The sequence below is a fragment of the Pterocles gutturalis genome, unplaced genomic scaffold (genome assembly GCF_000699245.1).
Source record: "Pterocles gutturalis isolate BGI_N339 unplaced genomic scaffold, ASM69924v1 scaffold36358, whole genome shotgun sequence".
In the NCBI taxonomy this organism is placed as follows: Eukaryota; Metazoa; Chordata; class Aves; order Pterocliformes; family Pteroclidae; genus Pterocles; species Pterocles gutturalis.
In genome coordinates, this window is record NW_010119288.1 from 2707 (window position 1) to 21069 (window position 18363).

At 36.5% G+C, this 18363-nt stretch overlaps 1 protein-coding gene across 1 annotated transcript; it reads right to left on the reverse strand.

Moving 5' to 3' along the window:
• Window positions 1–206: 206 nt before the first annotated feature.
• Window positions 207–15104, reverse strand: LOC104463993 (solute carrier family 12 member 2-like; the record flags this gene model as incomplete). Its single annotated transcript, XM_010076526.1, has 12 exons — window positions 207–840; window positions 1630–1697; window positions 3198–3333; window positions 5549–5635; window positions 6127–6238; window positions 6415–6537; window positions 8077–8124; window positions 8840–8980; window positions 10330–10409; window positions 12416–12522; window positions 12729–12869; window positions 14993–15104. Coding segments are annotated over 12 exons (1291 nt in total), but the record flags the coding sequence as incomplete, so codon positions are not given.
• Window positions 15105–18363: the final 3259 nt, after the last annotated feature.

Here is an 18363-nt window from a genome sequence, read left to right on the forward strand (position 1 = left end):
TGCTACTAGCAGAAAGGATCCTTAGGTCTACTTTAACAAAATTTAGCAGTACAAAGTCTTGACAACAACATCAGGAATTTGTTTTAGTTCAAACGACCTGCCCCAATTCTTACCTTTAAATCTAACAGATATAATAATAAAAAAACCAAAAACTTTCTGACAATAGAAAACATACAGTACTAAGAACTAATAGCTCAATGGAAGACTGAAAAGCAGCATTTTTATTGTAATATGGAAGAGATTAGAAACTAAAGGAAGTCTGATCTAAACTCTTAGTTGAAGGCAGATTTTGACATTCTATATAAATTTACAAAATAGGATGTATGGATGAGATTTGGTTAATTTCAGAAGGCACCTCAAGGCTAAAAGGTTTTATAAATCTATAATCCTTTCATTGATCAAAAATAAAACATTTTATTGCTGCTATTCAAATTGCAAACAAAAAGCTTGTCTTGTTCTTCAATCTAAGAAGGAATCCTCCCCCATTAAGCAAGATTAAATTACAGAAAATATAGAATAAAACTGAAGTTGTCACAACTTTAGGAATACAGTGACTTTCCTTGTGTGCTTTCAAGTCAGTGAAATAGTGAAAGAAGAGTCACTTTTTGCCTTTGTGATATTAATAAACTATAGACCATGTCAGTCACTCTCCCCTGGGCACTGAAGTACCATATTTCATCATAGCTGTCCCATGTGCAGTACTTTTAGGAATAGAAGGTAAGAACGCTCTGATGATTCCCACGAACAAGGAGAATTGGCGGTAGATCTTTAGAAAGAGCTTCTAACCAGGCCATGTATAATGCACTAGAAACGGCACCTTTTCGTGCAACTGGCAAACTCCTACAAGTCAGAAGGAAAAAAAAAATAAAAATCAACAATTAAAAAAACCTGGTGGAGTACAAGTCACATGATATAAATATGAAAGTATGATTCTGCAAAGAGGTAGATAGTAAGTCAAATTTCCTAATCTTTTTAGTTTGGGTTTTTTTTTCCCCTCAGAATTCAGTTAATGAGCTGAGAGTTTGTATCTTAAGCACCACGGGCCTTTACACCTATTTACCCCTCACTTTTGTCCACGTAACACCATTTTGTATTCAGGTAACTTCATGAAGAATTCTTCTCAGCTGAAGACAGTTTCTTTAAAGACTCTTCAAGATTTTAAAATACAGCTTTTTCTTACTATGCCAGGTTGATGCAGTTTAATATTCCTTCTCAGTCCTTCCAAAACATGCCATACTCTTTTCTTTCGAAAAAGCTACTCTATTTACCCTACTCAAACTTCACTTGTCATGGAGCTCTGAAGCACGTTCCTGAAGAAAAACACAGCAAAGAAACCTACGATCTGCGTTCTGGTTGTTTACACCACAAGTAATTCCATGGAAATCATTGTCAGGATGATTAAATTTATCTAGAGGGATTTCCTAAAAAAAAGAACTGAAAGTAAGGACCTGAAAGGAAGGGGAACAGTTGGCATGCAGGAACAGAAGGAATGTGAGAACTGGGAGCCACACTATAAATGTAGAGGTGATCACCTAAAGCAGCACCAGAAGCAACCTGTATCTACATATATTTCTATTTCAAGTTACAGTTCCGTATCAACTAGGGTAACAGTATAAATCATTTACTTACATGACAATTATGTTAGCTGTACTTGAATGTTCTTTCAGCAACTCATTTAGCCTAATCTGCCGATAAGTCTGGAATTACAAAGTGAAAACTGTTAGGAGGCTATTTTTTTATATAAAACTACAAAAAGTTCATTTATTCAAGAAAAATGAAAAGCAGTTATGATCAATTGGTGTAAGTCATTTACATAAAGCATGTACTTCCATCTCAGTTTGGCAAGTTGTTTACTTTTCAAAAATACCTATGGTTACAAGGATGGGAGAGAAGAAAGCAGTAAGCTTAAAATGTGCAAATAAGCCAAGGACTATGAAAGCTAAATTTAAGGTAGTTCCTCTGATAACGATACCATCCCCTATTGCTCCTGGAAGCAATAGCTTATGATCTCTTCAAGATTCTTCTAACTACATCCTAGAAGCTCATAGTGAGCAGGTTTTACAGAAGTGAAGAGCCATCTTCATTTGGTAAGCCTATCTCCATAATGGGCCTCCCTTTTCCTGCTACCCTATTCTGTCCTAACATCTGAGGTAGCTTCCTCAGTAGTTTTCTGATGTGAATTAACTTTCTAGGAAATATTTTGAGTTAACCATTTCTCTTAGATCTGTTGTTCTCAGATGACCTGAAGTCTAGTTAGCCTGCAGGCTAGCCTCTGCGGACACAATTAGGCTGTCAGCAGACAAAAGAATAAACCACTTCAGTTACCTCAAAGTTAATTTTGGCAGTGTTTGTAGACATGAGGAACAGCAAGGCATCAAGAAGTTCATTAACTATAAAGGAACTGTATTTTATAAAATCTGCCTCCCCCAGCCCTTTGTTAATATGCAGATCTCAGCAGCAGCTGCCAGTCAATCTGTACCTACCTGTTAAACTGATTCCTCCTTTTAATTTTTATTATTCTTTTTTCCCCCACCACTTACAATGCAGAATAACCTACCATTCCCATTTCTTCTCTACTGCAAATCCTCACAGAAGTATAAAAACAGACAAGAAAAAGAAGATAAGGGTAGAATATACATGGGACCATCCTGAAGAACTTCAGATCACTGAAACTTTTAACGAGTCTTTCTTTAGACACTTGTCTGTATCTGAATCCTGTTACAGGATGCTACCTGAGCCTCCTCCATGGAAGCACTTGAGAAGGAATACCTCTGTCTCTTATAGTGAAGAACTGCTTGGGAAAAATGTCAAACCTGTAATTGTGGTGCTAAGGAGCAATTAAATGTGTTGTGCCTTTTTTTTTTTTTTTTAACAGCAAAGCAAAAAAATGTTTATTTGGTAAAAAAAAGTCAACAAACAGCTGAATATAGACTATATTATTCCAAGTTAACTGCTGAAACTGTGTAGGAAAGTAGTTTAGCCTCCCCCCCTGCTACTGAATGCAGAAACATTCTCTCTTTTCTTTTTATTTGGTGAACCATCTAAACGGTTTTAGATGCTGCTTTCCATCAGCTATTAATCTAAACAGCTATGGAAGAAAGAATAACAAGAATGAACTCAATGATATCACATCTGCAAATGCAGTAGGAGTATAAAGTTTAACAACATTTAACATAACACTCTGAAGAACACAGAACCTTTGTTTTGTAAAGCTCCAGTTCATTATCTGTTATCCTCCATGGTTCATCCTCCTTCATTTTATCTGCAACTTCCTGTTCTTTATCATCTTCATGAAGTCGGAAGGGCTCTATCATTTCTTCAAAAGCTGCAATACTGGAATGATTAAGTGAACAGCCAGATTAAAACAGGTATGAGCCAATATGTCAGCAATGACTTTCATGATATCAGAAAGTTGTATTACCATGTAAAAATAAAGTGAACTGACATTTTTTCACTGACAATTGCAGTTAGAACATCAAATCAGCTATGATTATACACAGACAATATAATTCAACAAACAGTTAGGGACATCTGTAAGAGCTTTCACTATTCATCATGCAATTAAAGTTTTAGCCAGTTTAAAAAAAAAAAGACCAAACAACTTTTGCTAGAGTTTTACGATACTTGTTTGAAAGTTGAAGAGTACTACCTTGGAAAATGTACAGTAACTAACAGTAGCTTCTGCAGAATTAAATTTGAAAGAGAAGCAGTTTACAGGTCACACAAAAAAATAGCTATCAAGTCGCATGCTAGTGCCATTAGGATTTTGACTCTGATATTTTAATTTTGGGTTTGTTTTTTTTAATCTTCCCAATATAGTTCAAGAGCCACATTCAAATGCAAATAACCACAGACATCTTGTTTAGTCCTCCTGTTGTAGTTGTTAGAATATGAGGTTTTACTTTGAATTTACTTGAACTTTAGCAAGTATTTTGGGAGAAAACCTCCTGAAGACCAAAGAGGCATTCATTTCTACCAGAAAGAACAACTTACACTACTGTACTTTCTCTGCCCACGTTAGGGTACTTGAACAGCAAACAAAGGCTGCCACAAGTTATGAAAAGTCTTTAAATAGCACCAGCATGTGAGATGTGAGAAAAATAAACAAGATTTTTAGTGGAACATATTGAAATGCATGCCTTACATCCAATGAAACAACTGCACTTTGATGCTATTTTAATAGTTTTTAAAAAGATGACAAGGTATTGCCAGTCTTCTGTGGTTTCAAATCACAGTGGGGAATGTTTAACAAACATTAAGGAATACCTCTTAGGATACATTGTAATACCAGTACGTGAAACATGTTAGCTTCCCTATAGTTAAACACTCCCCCATGCCTATTTTCTACCTAGGGTGATCCCATTCCTCCAGAAAACCCTCACACTACTGCAAAAAAAAAAATCTGTTTTTCTTCCCTTGGTGGTCTTTACTGAAGTTAATTGATAAAACGACTTCACCTTCATCAAAGGTGAAAACTGCTATTTTTTGGCTGAACAAAATGGAGAAGTATTACCAATATTCTATTATACAGCACAGCAACTGTTAAGTCATCTTTCTCCACTTAGTTTATAGCTTTTGTTAATGCCAACTGGTATCTTGGAAAGGATTTGGATATACTGTGGGGAATATATCCACAGAGAGAGAAAAAATGCTATTGGAAGACACAATTAATGGATCACTTCTATGAAATAAAAGTAACTCCATGTACTTTTACAATCTCAGCATTTCATGCATAAATGCATGCTACCTCTAAGTTTACACATTTTACAGTAGCAGGCTCCCAGGAGCAAAGACATTCAAAAGCATCAGAGTGACAGAAGTCCTCTACCATTTCATTGCTTGCTATCTTCTACACATTTAAGAAAAGGTGACTAAAAAGCAGGGTACAAAGCAATGCATATTAGCATTTACTATTTACGTCAGTTGTAAACCAGTATTTCCAAACTTGCATGACATGTCAAATTATTCAGATACATGAATATCCATGTAAAAGATACTTTTACAACTTCAACATAAAGATTACTTCAAGGGAAAGGAGGATAACATTTTTAGATCCTACACATTGTTATAAATTTGTATTGAAAGCCATCTACAATTAATATTTTTTAAACTTGAAAATCAGATATGTCACGTGTATGATCTTTCCTGCATAAATTAAAAGTCCAAGCAACTTAAAAAACATAAAAAATTGATCAGGCTATTTGAGGACCAAGCTTTTGTCACATTAAACTAAGACTCCAAGCAAGACAAAGACCATTTAATTTTTTGCGAGCATTTATCTTTTTTAAGATTGCTCCAGAAAAATATTTTTAAACTGTATTTTTCTAAATTTAATATTACAGTCTAAGGGACAGATATTTAAGAAATACAAAATTCTGCCTTCTTGGATATAAGAGTTATTGCTGAATTTATTTCCTGCATTTTCATGAAACACTGGATGTCATAGGAACTACACTATCACAACTGTTATGTAAGAAAGAATCAAGTGTTCCAAGTTCATGAAAGACATCAAGATTTCAACTAACACGTTGGGTTTTCTGAGACTTACTTTTCTTTCTTTGGCTTAGTATTAATATCCCCAAGAACCGTAATGTCTGAGAAGTCTATCCGAAATTTGCTGAGCAAAGTAGCCATCCTGTACCGGAAAAAACAAGTCTTTATGAATGATCAGATTTTTCATTATTTCACAGGTTGAACAGACAGGTGTTTGGTAACAACAACAAAAAAAAGGCAACTTAAATGTGACAGAAAAAAAACAACCTCAAGGTGACCTGGCATACAGCTATAAATCAACAGCCTGCTTTGGAAAAAGAAAAAAAAAATAAAACCACAAAACTAAGAGAAGAGCTCTCCCTTTAAAGACAACCTCGGAATATATTTGAAAAAGAAAATGTTAGTGTGAGACATTTCTCCAGTGCCATGCCGCAGAAAAAAATTAGTTTAACTTGAGGTATCTCATCCAAAACAATCTGGGGGAAATGGAACCTTTTTTTGGAGAACATGAATAGAATACAATTACACCTCAACAAAAGTATAGTTTAAAGAAGGCTACTAGGAAGAGAAAGTCATCTACTCTGCAACATATTCTATTAGCATTTGAAATGAAATTTTTGAAGGTAAACTTACGCTCTTCTGTCGTGATCAATCCTGTTTATTTTGCCACCAATGAACACTCTGATCTTACAGTCTTTCCACTTCTTCTTGGTTGTAAGAAGATACGGAATCAACAGTGTCAAACCTGCATTTTCATCAGAATTTGGGAATGATTCAGAAAACATAGCATCGTGTCAAGAGTTTAATAGTACAAATTTATAATCTATATGTGAACTGACTGAAAGATATCTATTAACAATTAATTAAAAGTCATGCCATTTTTTTTCACAACATTTGTTTTTGAAGTATAGAGCACATTACCTCCATCATCAAAGAGCCACCAGACATCAATATTGCTTTTGCCTTGTTTCTTCTGAAACTGAGTACTAGCATCAAGAAGTCTTTGGTCAGCCAAGTTTAAAGGAGAAGATGGGCTTTTTGAATCTGGAAAAAAGTATGGTGAAACTTCATTTTTGAAGTATTTTGCTTAATCACCTTGAAATTCATCAAATGCAACTTCTTAGTATGTTGTGATAACTCTAAATTGAAATAAAATTTTTTTCTTCCAACCCAACTCCAAATTTTGGTTGAGTGGATATAAACTGAGCTATATTTAAGGAGTCTGCAAACTCTAACTTCAGCTGTTAAAGATTTAAATATAATTTAGCAGACACTTCAGAAATAAAGGATATGTAAGATCTTTATACAGTCATTTGACTGGAGAGTTTAACTAACCTTGAATACATACTTCAGAGCATTAGGTCATACACTATTACTACCTCTTGCATATGACAAAAAACTTGCCTAAAAACATGCAGATACTAATTTACAAGTAAATACCATGCCCTAAGCACTTTTCTTCTTTCCTTAAACCTATTTTTCTTTAAGCATGTGGTGAAAATAAAACCTAGTTCTGCATATTGGAATTCTGCGTATTGGAATTCTACCTTTTGCAACAAGTACTGTTTTCCATGTGCAAGGCTCCAAAGCACAATATAGACTATTTTGTGTAACAAAGTTATTGGATTTGCTGAGAACAAGATAACAAATGGAATTTTCAGTTAGATTAACACAGGTAAATGTTGTTTTTTTTAAACTACAGAAATAACTAACCCATTTCCCTTACTTAAAATCTCAGTTTGGACAAGAGCCAGGAGTATATTCATCTCAGTCCTTATTTTATTAGGAATTTTTAGAGTACATCTGTGACTGATTTACATTAATACGCTACTTTTCAGCATACTGGGACTTCTTCCAAACTGCCATCTTGTGCTTCAAGATGTAATCTCCCTTTCCATTATTAAAACACAACAGCTTCTAGCTCTTGAAATTATGAAGAAAAGTCAAAAAAAGTTTGATGAATCTTAATTAAGGCAAAAATACTTGCTAAGCTCAAAAAAGTCTGAAATAAACCAGGAAGTGAAAACTGCTCAATTCATCTCTCAAAATGCCAAGATGCATTATTTCAGACGTTAATCTCACTGAGTGGCTATATTATGCCTTAATTTGCAAGCTACTGAACAATTCCAAATAACAGAACAACTATGGCTTTAGAAGATCGACTGAACAGACAGATGGAGCTCTTCTACTACACCATTCGATAATATTTCCCTTACTCCTAAATCAAGTAAGGTCCCAGACAGATACCTGAGACACAGAGAACTAAGCAAGCTCCTGAACACACATCAAACTTAAGAACGAAAGTTGAAAAACAATAAAATCCAACATTCATATCTTATGACACATGCACAATCCTTTCTCAGCAGCAACTTGTTCTAGGAAATTTCCACCAAGTTGCATTTTTCCATAGCCTAATCCCTAAAGATGAAGCACATTCCAAAGCAGATATGAAGAAACAAATTAACACTGCATGGTTGATATTTTCCTCACTCCCATACAGATGTGTAGAAAGGAGTACAAAAGGAAAACTGAAATTAACAATGCAAAAGAATGATTTAACACAAAAAGGTGGAAAATGCCTGCCTTTTTTCAACAGTGGTTGTGTTGGAGTCTTTCCATCCTCGTCCTCCTCTGGAAGATGTTTAAAGATACAAAATAAAAAGGTTAATTTCCTTTGTGATGTTAATGAAAACACTACTAGTGTATACAAAAAAAATTAGAAAATAAAGATGTAGAATGAAATGGATTTTCATACAAAGAAAAAGCACAGAAATGCAGTCTACCAGATCCTGAGATCTATTTGTACTTAAAAAAAAAAAAAAGAATCACATTGCTCACTTAACTATTAAGTCACTCCAAACTTTTACTTTAAAAAGAAGAGGAAAGTTGCTTATTGTCATGTCAAAGTATCCTGAATGATTTGTGTCTTTTAACATGCATATAATATTCTAGTTTGAGGTGAAAAAGCCCTCATAAATTTAGCAGCCTTCAAATCATACTTAATATATAGATGTGTGGGCACAATTCTCAAGCGATTTTTAATGCCTGTCAAACTCATGAACAAAGAAACTCCATTGTAGGTCACTGTCTATCACCTGTTTCATTCAGAAGACTAGGCGTGAAAGGTTTATTTTACATACTCGTAAGATCTAAACCAAAGTACTTAGATGATCAGACATCAATGGCTAGAAAAGCATGACACTTTTGTTCCACAGACATAAAAATTCCTTAAATAATTGATGAAGGGAGAAAAGAACGGAAGAAGGAATGAGAGAGAGAGAGAAAGAACTCACATTTAATTGCTACCTTCATGTAAAGTGGTTATATATATACACTTTAAAGTTACCTTTATGTAAAGTGGGAGTTCTTTCACTAGATGACGGAGCAAAAGCTATAGAAGTGTCTGTCTCAGACTTCTTGCTATAATCCACTTTTACTATGACATCCTTGGTACATGGAGATTTTTCTTGGGATGACAGCAACTCTTCTTTAAGAAAGCAAAGAAACACATTATAAACCACTTATTGGTTCCAAATGGTATCAGAGGTATGTGACTATACTGAAATGGTTCACAGTTGGTTAAATACTACTGGAACTGTTATGCTTGGCAAAGAGGGGAAAAAAAAAAAAACACAGGAAAAAACAACAACAAAAGCTTCAGACTAAAAAGAGGCTCCTCCTCTAAGCAGAGCTGCAATTTCCTGCTACTTCCTTCCAGATTTTGGGATTTTTGATTGCATTACCACAGGCTAACATAAAACAGAGTTAGCCAATACTGAGGAAGTACAACCAGGAGGAAAAAAATCTCTTCGTGAAACATTTCACATTTCCACTCTAACTCAAGAGAAAGATGAGCTGAAAAGGCCCAGGCCAACTATGTCTCACAGACAAGTTTTTTTTTTTTCAAGGTTTGGCTTTAGTGGTACTACTTGGTAGCTGTCAAAGTTAAAGCAAATTCACAGTCCCCAGAGAATACTAAGACTCTTATGACAGCTTGGTGTTATATTACCCAGTCTTCTCAGCAGTGCTGTTTTCACACTGCACAGTCGCTCCTTGCCATTTCTCATACTCCTCTGCCCTCCTGCATAGTCACAGGCTCTCTGCAAATCTCAAGACATTCATATGTTTCCAGTGGTGGAACAACCCTCCCCTCTTTCAGTAGGATGCTCCCCTACAGAGTTTGTGTCATAAGCATTCTTTCTCACTGTAGCAACATAGTATGGAGCAAGCTACAAACAAATTAGATGTTATCAATTCAGTACACAGTTGTCACCAAAGCTCACAGGCTTCCTTCATTATTCTGCTTGAAATTAAACTGAAATTATACCACTTGGCTTAAAACCACTACCTACAAAGCATAAGCAAGTCTTCTATACTTAAAATAGAAAACCTTTCCAAACCTGAGACAGACTAACTGCTGAGGTCTCTAAACTAGTGTGCACAGGGGTTGGCAACCCACACTAGACCCACAGCATTCATGGATCATGCAACATTTGTTGTTATGTTCAGAATTTCTAGACTCAGCTCCCAAATACCCGGTAGCAATTTGGCAGCCTCTTTAATAATTTGTTTCAGTAAAATAGTAAATCCTTTGGAAGCAACTATATATTGCTTACAAATACAGAAAGTTGAAACACACAGAAAAACAAGTTCTGTTGGTGAACATGGGTTATACTTATTTTACATCTCAGTATTGATAAACTTCTGTGATTTTTATTCTATAAGAGGGGTATTTTGGTTTGGTTTTCTTTAATAACTTAATTTCATATTTTCAGAAAGCAGTATTAAAAGGGAATTAGAACAGCTATTCACCAGACAAAACAAAGTAAATCCTACCTTGGCCCTGAAGGTGAGAAATGTCCAGGCCCTCCTTTAGGCGGATGACAACTACACCATACTGAACGTCAAAGGCATCACTAAACAAAATAAAATAAATTAAAATCTTACAACATTTTCGTTCCCGAAGGACCTACTTTACACACCCTCTTTGAACAAATTCCAGTGATTAAACACTGCCATTTAAACTCGCGGATCATAAATCTGTGTTACAATTTCAATTCCGAACCATCAACTACATCAGTGAACTGAATACCATATCCTGAAAAGAAACACATAGAAAGGGTATTTATTCCCTCTCCTCCCTCTCTCCCCTCTGTAAACAGCAATAAATAAAAGCAAAATGAACAGGTCAGTCAAGTTCTGCATAAATGACAAAATACACTGAGAAATCTAAATTTTTATCTCCCCTCATCAATAAAGGGATTTGAGTAGATTTCCTTGATCTGAGAAGTAAACATTTCTGGCATCTTCACAAAACATTTGGGTATTAAACACATCTATGAATTTGTTGTAATTTAGAATCAAATTATCTGTAAGTTAGCTATAATATGTCTATTCTCATTACATCTGATGGAGAAGGAACTTGCTCTTTTAAAACATAAAAGAGGGAAACTTCATTACTGTAGAAACAAGCAAAAAGTCTGAATAAATGTCTGAGAAAAGTGGAGTAAAATGAAAGACAAAAAAATTCCCAAGATAAAAGACAGAAAAACATGAACTTAACCATTTCATACAGTTTGCATTAACAATTAATCATCAGTCCTTTAGATATAAAAGCTTCATCGCAAACAATGACAAATCAGAGAACTCCCTCCCATGTCATTTCCACAGACAGAAATTTCTTGAGATTTCACTCATTAAACACTTCTCTTTAGAAGTAACAAAATTTGATTAGAGATGTTCAAAGTATCAACATATTCTATGATAAATGCAAGAAAAATCGAGGTTGATTTAAGAATAATGTTTTGTCCATTAGTAAACATTTTTAATTCATTATTTAATTTATTAAATCTGTACCAATTAGATGTGTTTCTATTGTGTGCTTCAGAAACTTTCAGTTTTCCAGAGATCTTCCACAAAAATGCTTGACCTACAGTTATTACCTCCTGAGGTTTCTCTTTTGGGATGTGCATGTGCACATGACTTGTTGGCCTTGACAGATCTTCCAGCACAAGCCATTCCAAAATAAAATAGGAAAAAAAAGAGAAACCAAGAACTAACCAACAGTTTCCTTACTTTTCACTGCATTTGGTTCTCCTGCTTTTCTCTTAAGGAACTAGGAGAGTGGGAGGGTATGATTTTCCTTTTCTAATTTTGCCTTTAATCCCCCAATCCTCTCTTTCTTTTAAATGCACAGTAAATCAGAAGTGCAAAGCACAAATGAAGTGGGTTAAGTAGCACATAAGGAAAACAAAAACTCTCTCCAGAAGTGCAAGAAGCAAGTTCTGGTGTTCTTAGGCACTTGTAGCAGAAGTTATTCTATTAAATTTTTCAGCCCGAACTGGTCTGCCTTTCAGTACTATCATATTACACTGGGATTTCCCTTCCCATCTCCTTTTTGGCTACCATATTACTTTGGGTGTCAAGTGCTGTGTGTCTTGTAACTAGAATATTTTTTGTATATGACAGTAAGGTTTAGTGAAGATAGAACTTAAGCATAAGAGTTGATTCATTCTCTACTACACTTAATCTATACAGAAGTAGTGTAGGAAAACCCTTCTTTCAATAGAAACTTTGCTTTAAAGAATTCAGCAGACTGGCACATAAGAAACCACACCTCTCTAAAGACAGTAAATCTTAAACCTTAGACAACTGCCACAACTCCTTCTAGATGCAGAAAGAGTTATTATACAGAAATTGAATATCTTTAAGCTATAAAAACTTGCTTATTAATTTCCGTATCAGAAAAAAAGAGGTATTGAAAACTGCTGGATGAGCAATATGGAAAATCTTACTCTACCTGAAAGAGACTTCATACAACTAAGATCTTCTTGACTTATTAGCAAACATGAAATGCTTTTTCATTTTTTTTAAATTGTTTGAAATGGAACACAAGAGCTACACCACTGCATTTTCTACTTACTGGAATAAATTTATATAGGTTTCAACATCTCTCATGTCACCTTGTCTCCAGTTTTTCTTAAACCCAACAACAAGGGTGTTAGGCCTCATTCTACCCAGACCAGCAGCCTAAGAACAAAAAGCAATTTTTAAAAAAAACATGTTACTGAAACAACTAAAGGTTCTATTATTTTCTTAACCAGAAAAAGTATTTTTCATCAAAGCTTTATGATAACTTCACAAATGAAAGTAATTCAAAGTATAAAAACACTTCCAACTTTGATGTTTATCTACACTGCTTTCATTTAAAAAAAAATAAATTAAGAGAGGTGTACCTGCATTAAGTATTGTCCTCCATCCCTCAAGTCCTCTGCATGCACTGGTGCATAGAAAGCCTTCATCTTGTTTTTAATTAGCCATCGCTGATATTTAGCCAAATCAGTTGACAGTTCCTTCATGGCTTGCCTTCGAGGACCCTTTCAAAATAAGGCAAAAAAAAGAAGAGAGGGAATAAGAACTAAGAGTAGCCACAAAGCACCTCCCTCCCCCCGGCTTTTTTTTTTAATTTAATTGCTAGAGTCCAATTTAAACTTGAAGAACCTCAAAATGTGCTTCCACACTATCAAAAAACCCAAAACAACAAAACACCAGGCATTATCAGCAGCAAAGAGCAGACCAGATTCTCATTTTCAGGAAGACGGCTGCTCAAGCTTTAGCAATCTTGTTCCTGCGGAGCACAACCCACTTTCCCAGCAGATGGCACAAGGTTATCCTCCAAAGTATAAGGCAGTTTTAAAAGGAAAGCGCTTTCTAGTGAAAACATACACAGATATAGGATGACTTAATATTGTGCTTTACGGGAATATTTGTTTCAAGCTGTACAAGTGTGCCTCTATACGTATATAATCCTGATCAGAAAGCCCTTGTCACAGTAGTGTCACTTCTGCAGTTTAATGTTCCAGTCAGTTATCTCCCCTTCAAATACTTTCTTTTTTATTACTTCCATGAGGACAAATCATTGTGTTCCTCCTAGTCATCAAAATGCAGAATACAGGATGAGGTATAATCAAGAATACAGTAGCCCAGTTTTTGCAAGAGGACAGAGTTTGCAAAAGGATATACCCTCAGACCAAATGGTCAGAGTTAGTGAAGAATAAGGTAGTATCACCCTTCTTGTAGGAAAGCAATTTTAAATACAGACAGGATAGGGTCCCAGAAAATCTCTGATTAGAATTGCTTCCCTACAAGAAGGGTGACGCTACCTGATTTTTCTCAGCACAGCCCTACTTTTGAAAGACAGTAATTTCATCTGTGACATCTTACCTCTCTAGTATTACTCAATTTCTGTCCTTTGCACTCACATATAGACAGGAATTAAAAGAACCAAATTTTCTGAAGACAAAACTGACCAATATTTGCTTAACAGATGCACGTTCTGTGAATTGCATTAACTTGATTTGTTCTCATCTTCATTATATCAGAAGCAATTCCATTCAGCAACTGTGGTAAATTTAAACCTATTTGTCTTTAAAGTTATGCTGCTTAAATGATCTTAATGATGTGACAGAAAAAGTTTGGCCTTAAAATATGAAGTTAAAATACACGATCTCAATATGCAAAGAGGTATTTACCACTGTTTATCAGAGATGCAACAGCCTCTCTGTAGCTAACTGAAGTTTTGTCACAGGTCATAGTATGACAGCCTCCTTATACCACAGTCAAGAGAACTCACAACAAGTAAGATTTCGAAGAACAATTACCTGAAGCTTGCTTCCTTCTCCCCACCCTCTACAGGTCTGCTGCAGAAGATAATTTTTTTTTAAAGTAGTAAGAACTGCTGAAACTATATCCTTGCAGAACAGCCTTCACACACTCCCAACCCCTAAAAAAACCCACCCCCCATATCCTGACTAAGAACAGGGAAAGTTAGGGAAATACTAGGGGCTGGGTAGAAAGGGAACAGGAAAGGAAATACCTCTTCACATTACTGTACCACCTGCCAATTAAATGGATCTGATAACTGAAGGAATAAAAAACTGCTAGAAAGGTTAAGAGCAATTTTTAACTATCAGCTAAACAAATATTCAATTTCCTGCTCAAGAAGGTTTATTTCAGACCAGGCTTTGCAAAAACACTACACAGGAATCAATCTCTCTAAAACAGTAACACTGAGAGGAAATCTAGCTGTATACTGCACATCATTTTGTCAAACTGCTCTGTCAAAAGCATGTAAGAGTGTATAAGACTGTATAACACAAGGACAGAAAAGAGACACAGGCTGTAATCCAATGTTCATTTTAGTCTTACAAAGCTTCCTCAGCATTTAAGCGTCAAAGGGTCAAAGGTACTAATTTTACAAAGTTTCCCCTGTAGTATACAAAACTAGAACAGTCATGACATATACATAAGTGGATCCTACCAGTACATCTCTCTTTTGTCACTTCTCAATGTCTAATTATGATTTCATTAAAAAAAATAAAACCAACAAAACAACAAATCCAAAGAACCCACACACAAATAAGAACCATAAAGAAAAAGCAAACAGGTTAAAAAACCCAAAAAACAAGATCACTTTACAGTAAAGACAGAATACACTTACCATATGTACGTGGCCACAGATCATCAAGCCCACATTCTTAGTGAAAGCATGGATGAGGTGAAGCAAAGCTGGACGTGCATTTGGAGGACCTGTCATAATTAAGCACTGAGGTCTAGAATTGTGAGTAGATGAGGAAGAAAACAAAGGCTGGAATTAATTTCATTTGGAGTTTCATGTGGATTTTTTTTAATTAGCAGAATTTTCTTCCAAATATTTGCCATAGGAACATAATTGTCACTGCAGACAGAGGGAATAACTTCATGTACTTTTACAAGACTGTGTTTAATTAAGGAAAGTTAAATTTTTACACAACTGTCAGCAGGCCTATGATTAACTGGTTCCTAATTTGGTAATCTCACTAAATCTGAAAAGGTACACTTTTTAAAAGATCAGAAACAGATTTAGACAAGACTAGCTCAGAGGGATTAATTTCTTCCCCCACTGGGAAGTCTCATCCCTTTGCATTTTCTAGCTTAGATTCTTTTGTGCCCAATGGAAAAACTTGAATCATATGCTTTTTAAAAAATTACTATCATTTAGAAGGCAGAGCCAAACAACTGCAAATAAATTATTCCAGACAACTTTCTAATCTATTTTAAAAGATGAGCTGTCCAAACTTCAGAATTAATTTCAGGAGATAATTTTTCATCTCACAAGAACCACATAAAGTCATCTATCTCAATCTTTGTAGCAGCTCTATTTCATTTTCTGTATTAGAATCATGGAATCATTTAGGTTGGAAAATACTTATGATCATTGAGTCCAACCATAACACTACCAAGTCCACCACTAAACCATGTCCCTAAGCACCACATCCACACATCTTTCAAATACCTCCAGGGATGGTAACTCAACCACTAGCCTGGGCAGCCTGTTCCAGTGCTTGCTAACCCTTTCAGTGAAGAAATGTTTCCTAATATCCAACCTAAGCCTCCCCTGCTGCAGCTTGAGGCTGTTTCCTTTTGTCCTATCACTTGTTACCTGAGAAAAGAGACCAACACCCACCTCGCTACAACCTCCTTTCAGGTAGTCATAGGCCGCGATAAGGCCGCCCCTCAGCCTCCTTTTCTCCAGGCTAAACAACCCTAGTTCCCTCAGTCGCTCCTCATAAAATTTGTTCTCAAGACCCTTCACTACCTTTTTTACCTTTCTTTGGATGCACTCAAGCACCTCAACGTCCTTCTTGTGGTGAGGGGCCCAAAACTGAACACAGTATTCCAGGTGCAGCCTCACCAGTGCCGAGTACAGGGGCACAATCACTTCCCTAGTCCTGCTGGCCACACTATTTCTGACGCAGGCCAGGACACCACTGGCCTTCTTGGCCACCTGGGCACACTGCTGGCTCATATTCAGCTGGCTGTCAACCAGCATCCCCAGGTCCTTTCCTGCTGGGCAGCTTTCCAGCCACTCTCCCCCGAGCCTGTAGTGTTGCAGGGGGTTGTTGTGACCCAAGTGCAGGACCCGGCATTGTGCCTTGTTGAACAGTTGGTCTTGGCCTATAGATCCAGCCTGTGCAGCTCTGTAGGGCTTGCCTACACTCAAACAGATCAACATTCTCACCCAATTTTGTGTGGTCCACAAACTAATAACGAGATAAATAAATAAATATTGAACCGCACTAGTTTAGAGCATATCGCTAAAACTTGAGACATGTTTTTTGCCATAGCTAAGAAATCAGTACCAGGCCCAAAATACTTCTTCTAAAGCTACTGTGCTTAAAACTGGCTTACATTAAGACCTGTATCTCCTTAGGATAATAATTAAAGAACTCTTTTCAGTTTGGAAGTGGAAAGTCCATTAATACTCACATTAATACATCTGTAATTTAGTTTTACTGTCATATTCTTTGAGGTTGTGCTGGTACCTACCATGATTGATTGACACGTGTAATTTCAACAGTATGTAAGCAATACAGATATTTCAAGTACCTATCCTGTACTTTAAGAAAATTTAGTCACTTCCAAGAGAGGCTAGGGGTCAGAACTGGAGTATTCTCCCAACTGACAGGAAATACCACAGATCTCTTCTTTGAAAAACTGTGTTGCTGCCAGGTTCTGCATTCTGGACTTAACCTTAGAGAATGGCATCTGTATTGAGAATCTCTCCCTAAACTCACTCACTGAATTCCACCCCGAGTATTCTAAGTCTCCCTTTGTACACAACAGAAGACTTTGGCACCTAGATTCTCTTGCAGATACACTTAGCATGTAGCAGAGTAATACACTTACAGCTGGAAGGGATGACACAGATTTGCTAGACTAAGTGTCAACACTATAAACCCTGTGCTGTGCATAGGCAACATGTAGGAGGCAACTGCTCTATTTGAAGAAAGACAAGTCAACAAAACCTCCGTCCTTCAAAATACTCAAAACTTGACTGGATATAGTCCTGAGCAATCTGATGTAATATCAAAGTTGGATCTACCTTTGAGGCTGGATTTATGGTGAGTCAGTTGAGTTGGGGACTGGACAAGACCACATGGTAAAGTCATGTTCAATCCATGATTCTGTTTATTTGGAGGAATTCGTTTAAGGCAATACTTCTTGTTAAAATTTTTTGAAGCACCTTTTTTCTACAGTAGATTATTCCAGAAAAGTGGCATAAATACTACACAATAGAAGACTGCCTCCTTGAGTAGGACCTTCCTGGGTAGCCATGCTGGCAGACAACAAATCAGTCATCCTCTTCAGTTGTGTGAAAAACATTCCTGTAGCCTGTCTGCCATTACCAAAGTGCAATGAGAGAATATGTCTAATGTGAAACAGCTGATATTGAGGACATCTACAGTATACACATCTTGGGGATTTCAGGTTAGATCAATTTTTTCCCAAGCACATGGACTGAATCACAGATCATAGAATGGTTTGGGTTGGAAAGGACCTTAAAGATAATCAAGTTCCAACCCCCCTGCCATGGGCAGGGACACCCTCCACTAGACCAGGTTGCCCAAAGCCTCATCCAGCCTGGTCTTGAATACCTCCAGGGATGGGGCATCCACAGCTTCTCTGGGCAACCTGTTCCAGTGTCTCACCACCCTCATAGTGAAAAATTTCTTCCTAATGTCTAGTCTAAATTTACCCTCTTTTTAGCTTACACCCATTGCCCCTTGTCCTATCCCTACCCCCCCGATAAAGAGTGTTTCCCCATCTCTCCATAGGCCCCCTTCAGGTACTGGAAGGCTGCTATTAAGTCTCCTCAGACCCTTCTCTTCTCCAGGCTGAACAACCCCAACTCACTCAGCCTGTCCTCATAGGAGAGGTGCTCCAGCCCTCTGATTAATTTTGTGGCTCTCCTCTGGACTCTCTCCAACAGGTCCATGTTTTTTTATGTTGGGGTCCCCACAAATGAACACAGTACTCCAGGTGGGGTCT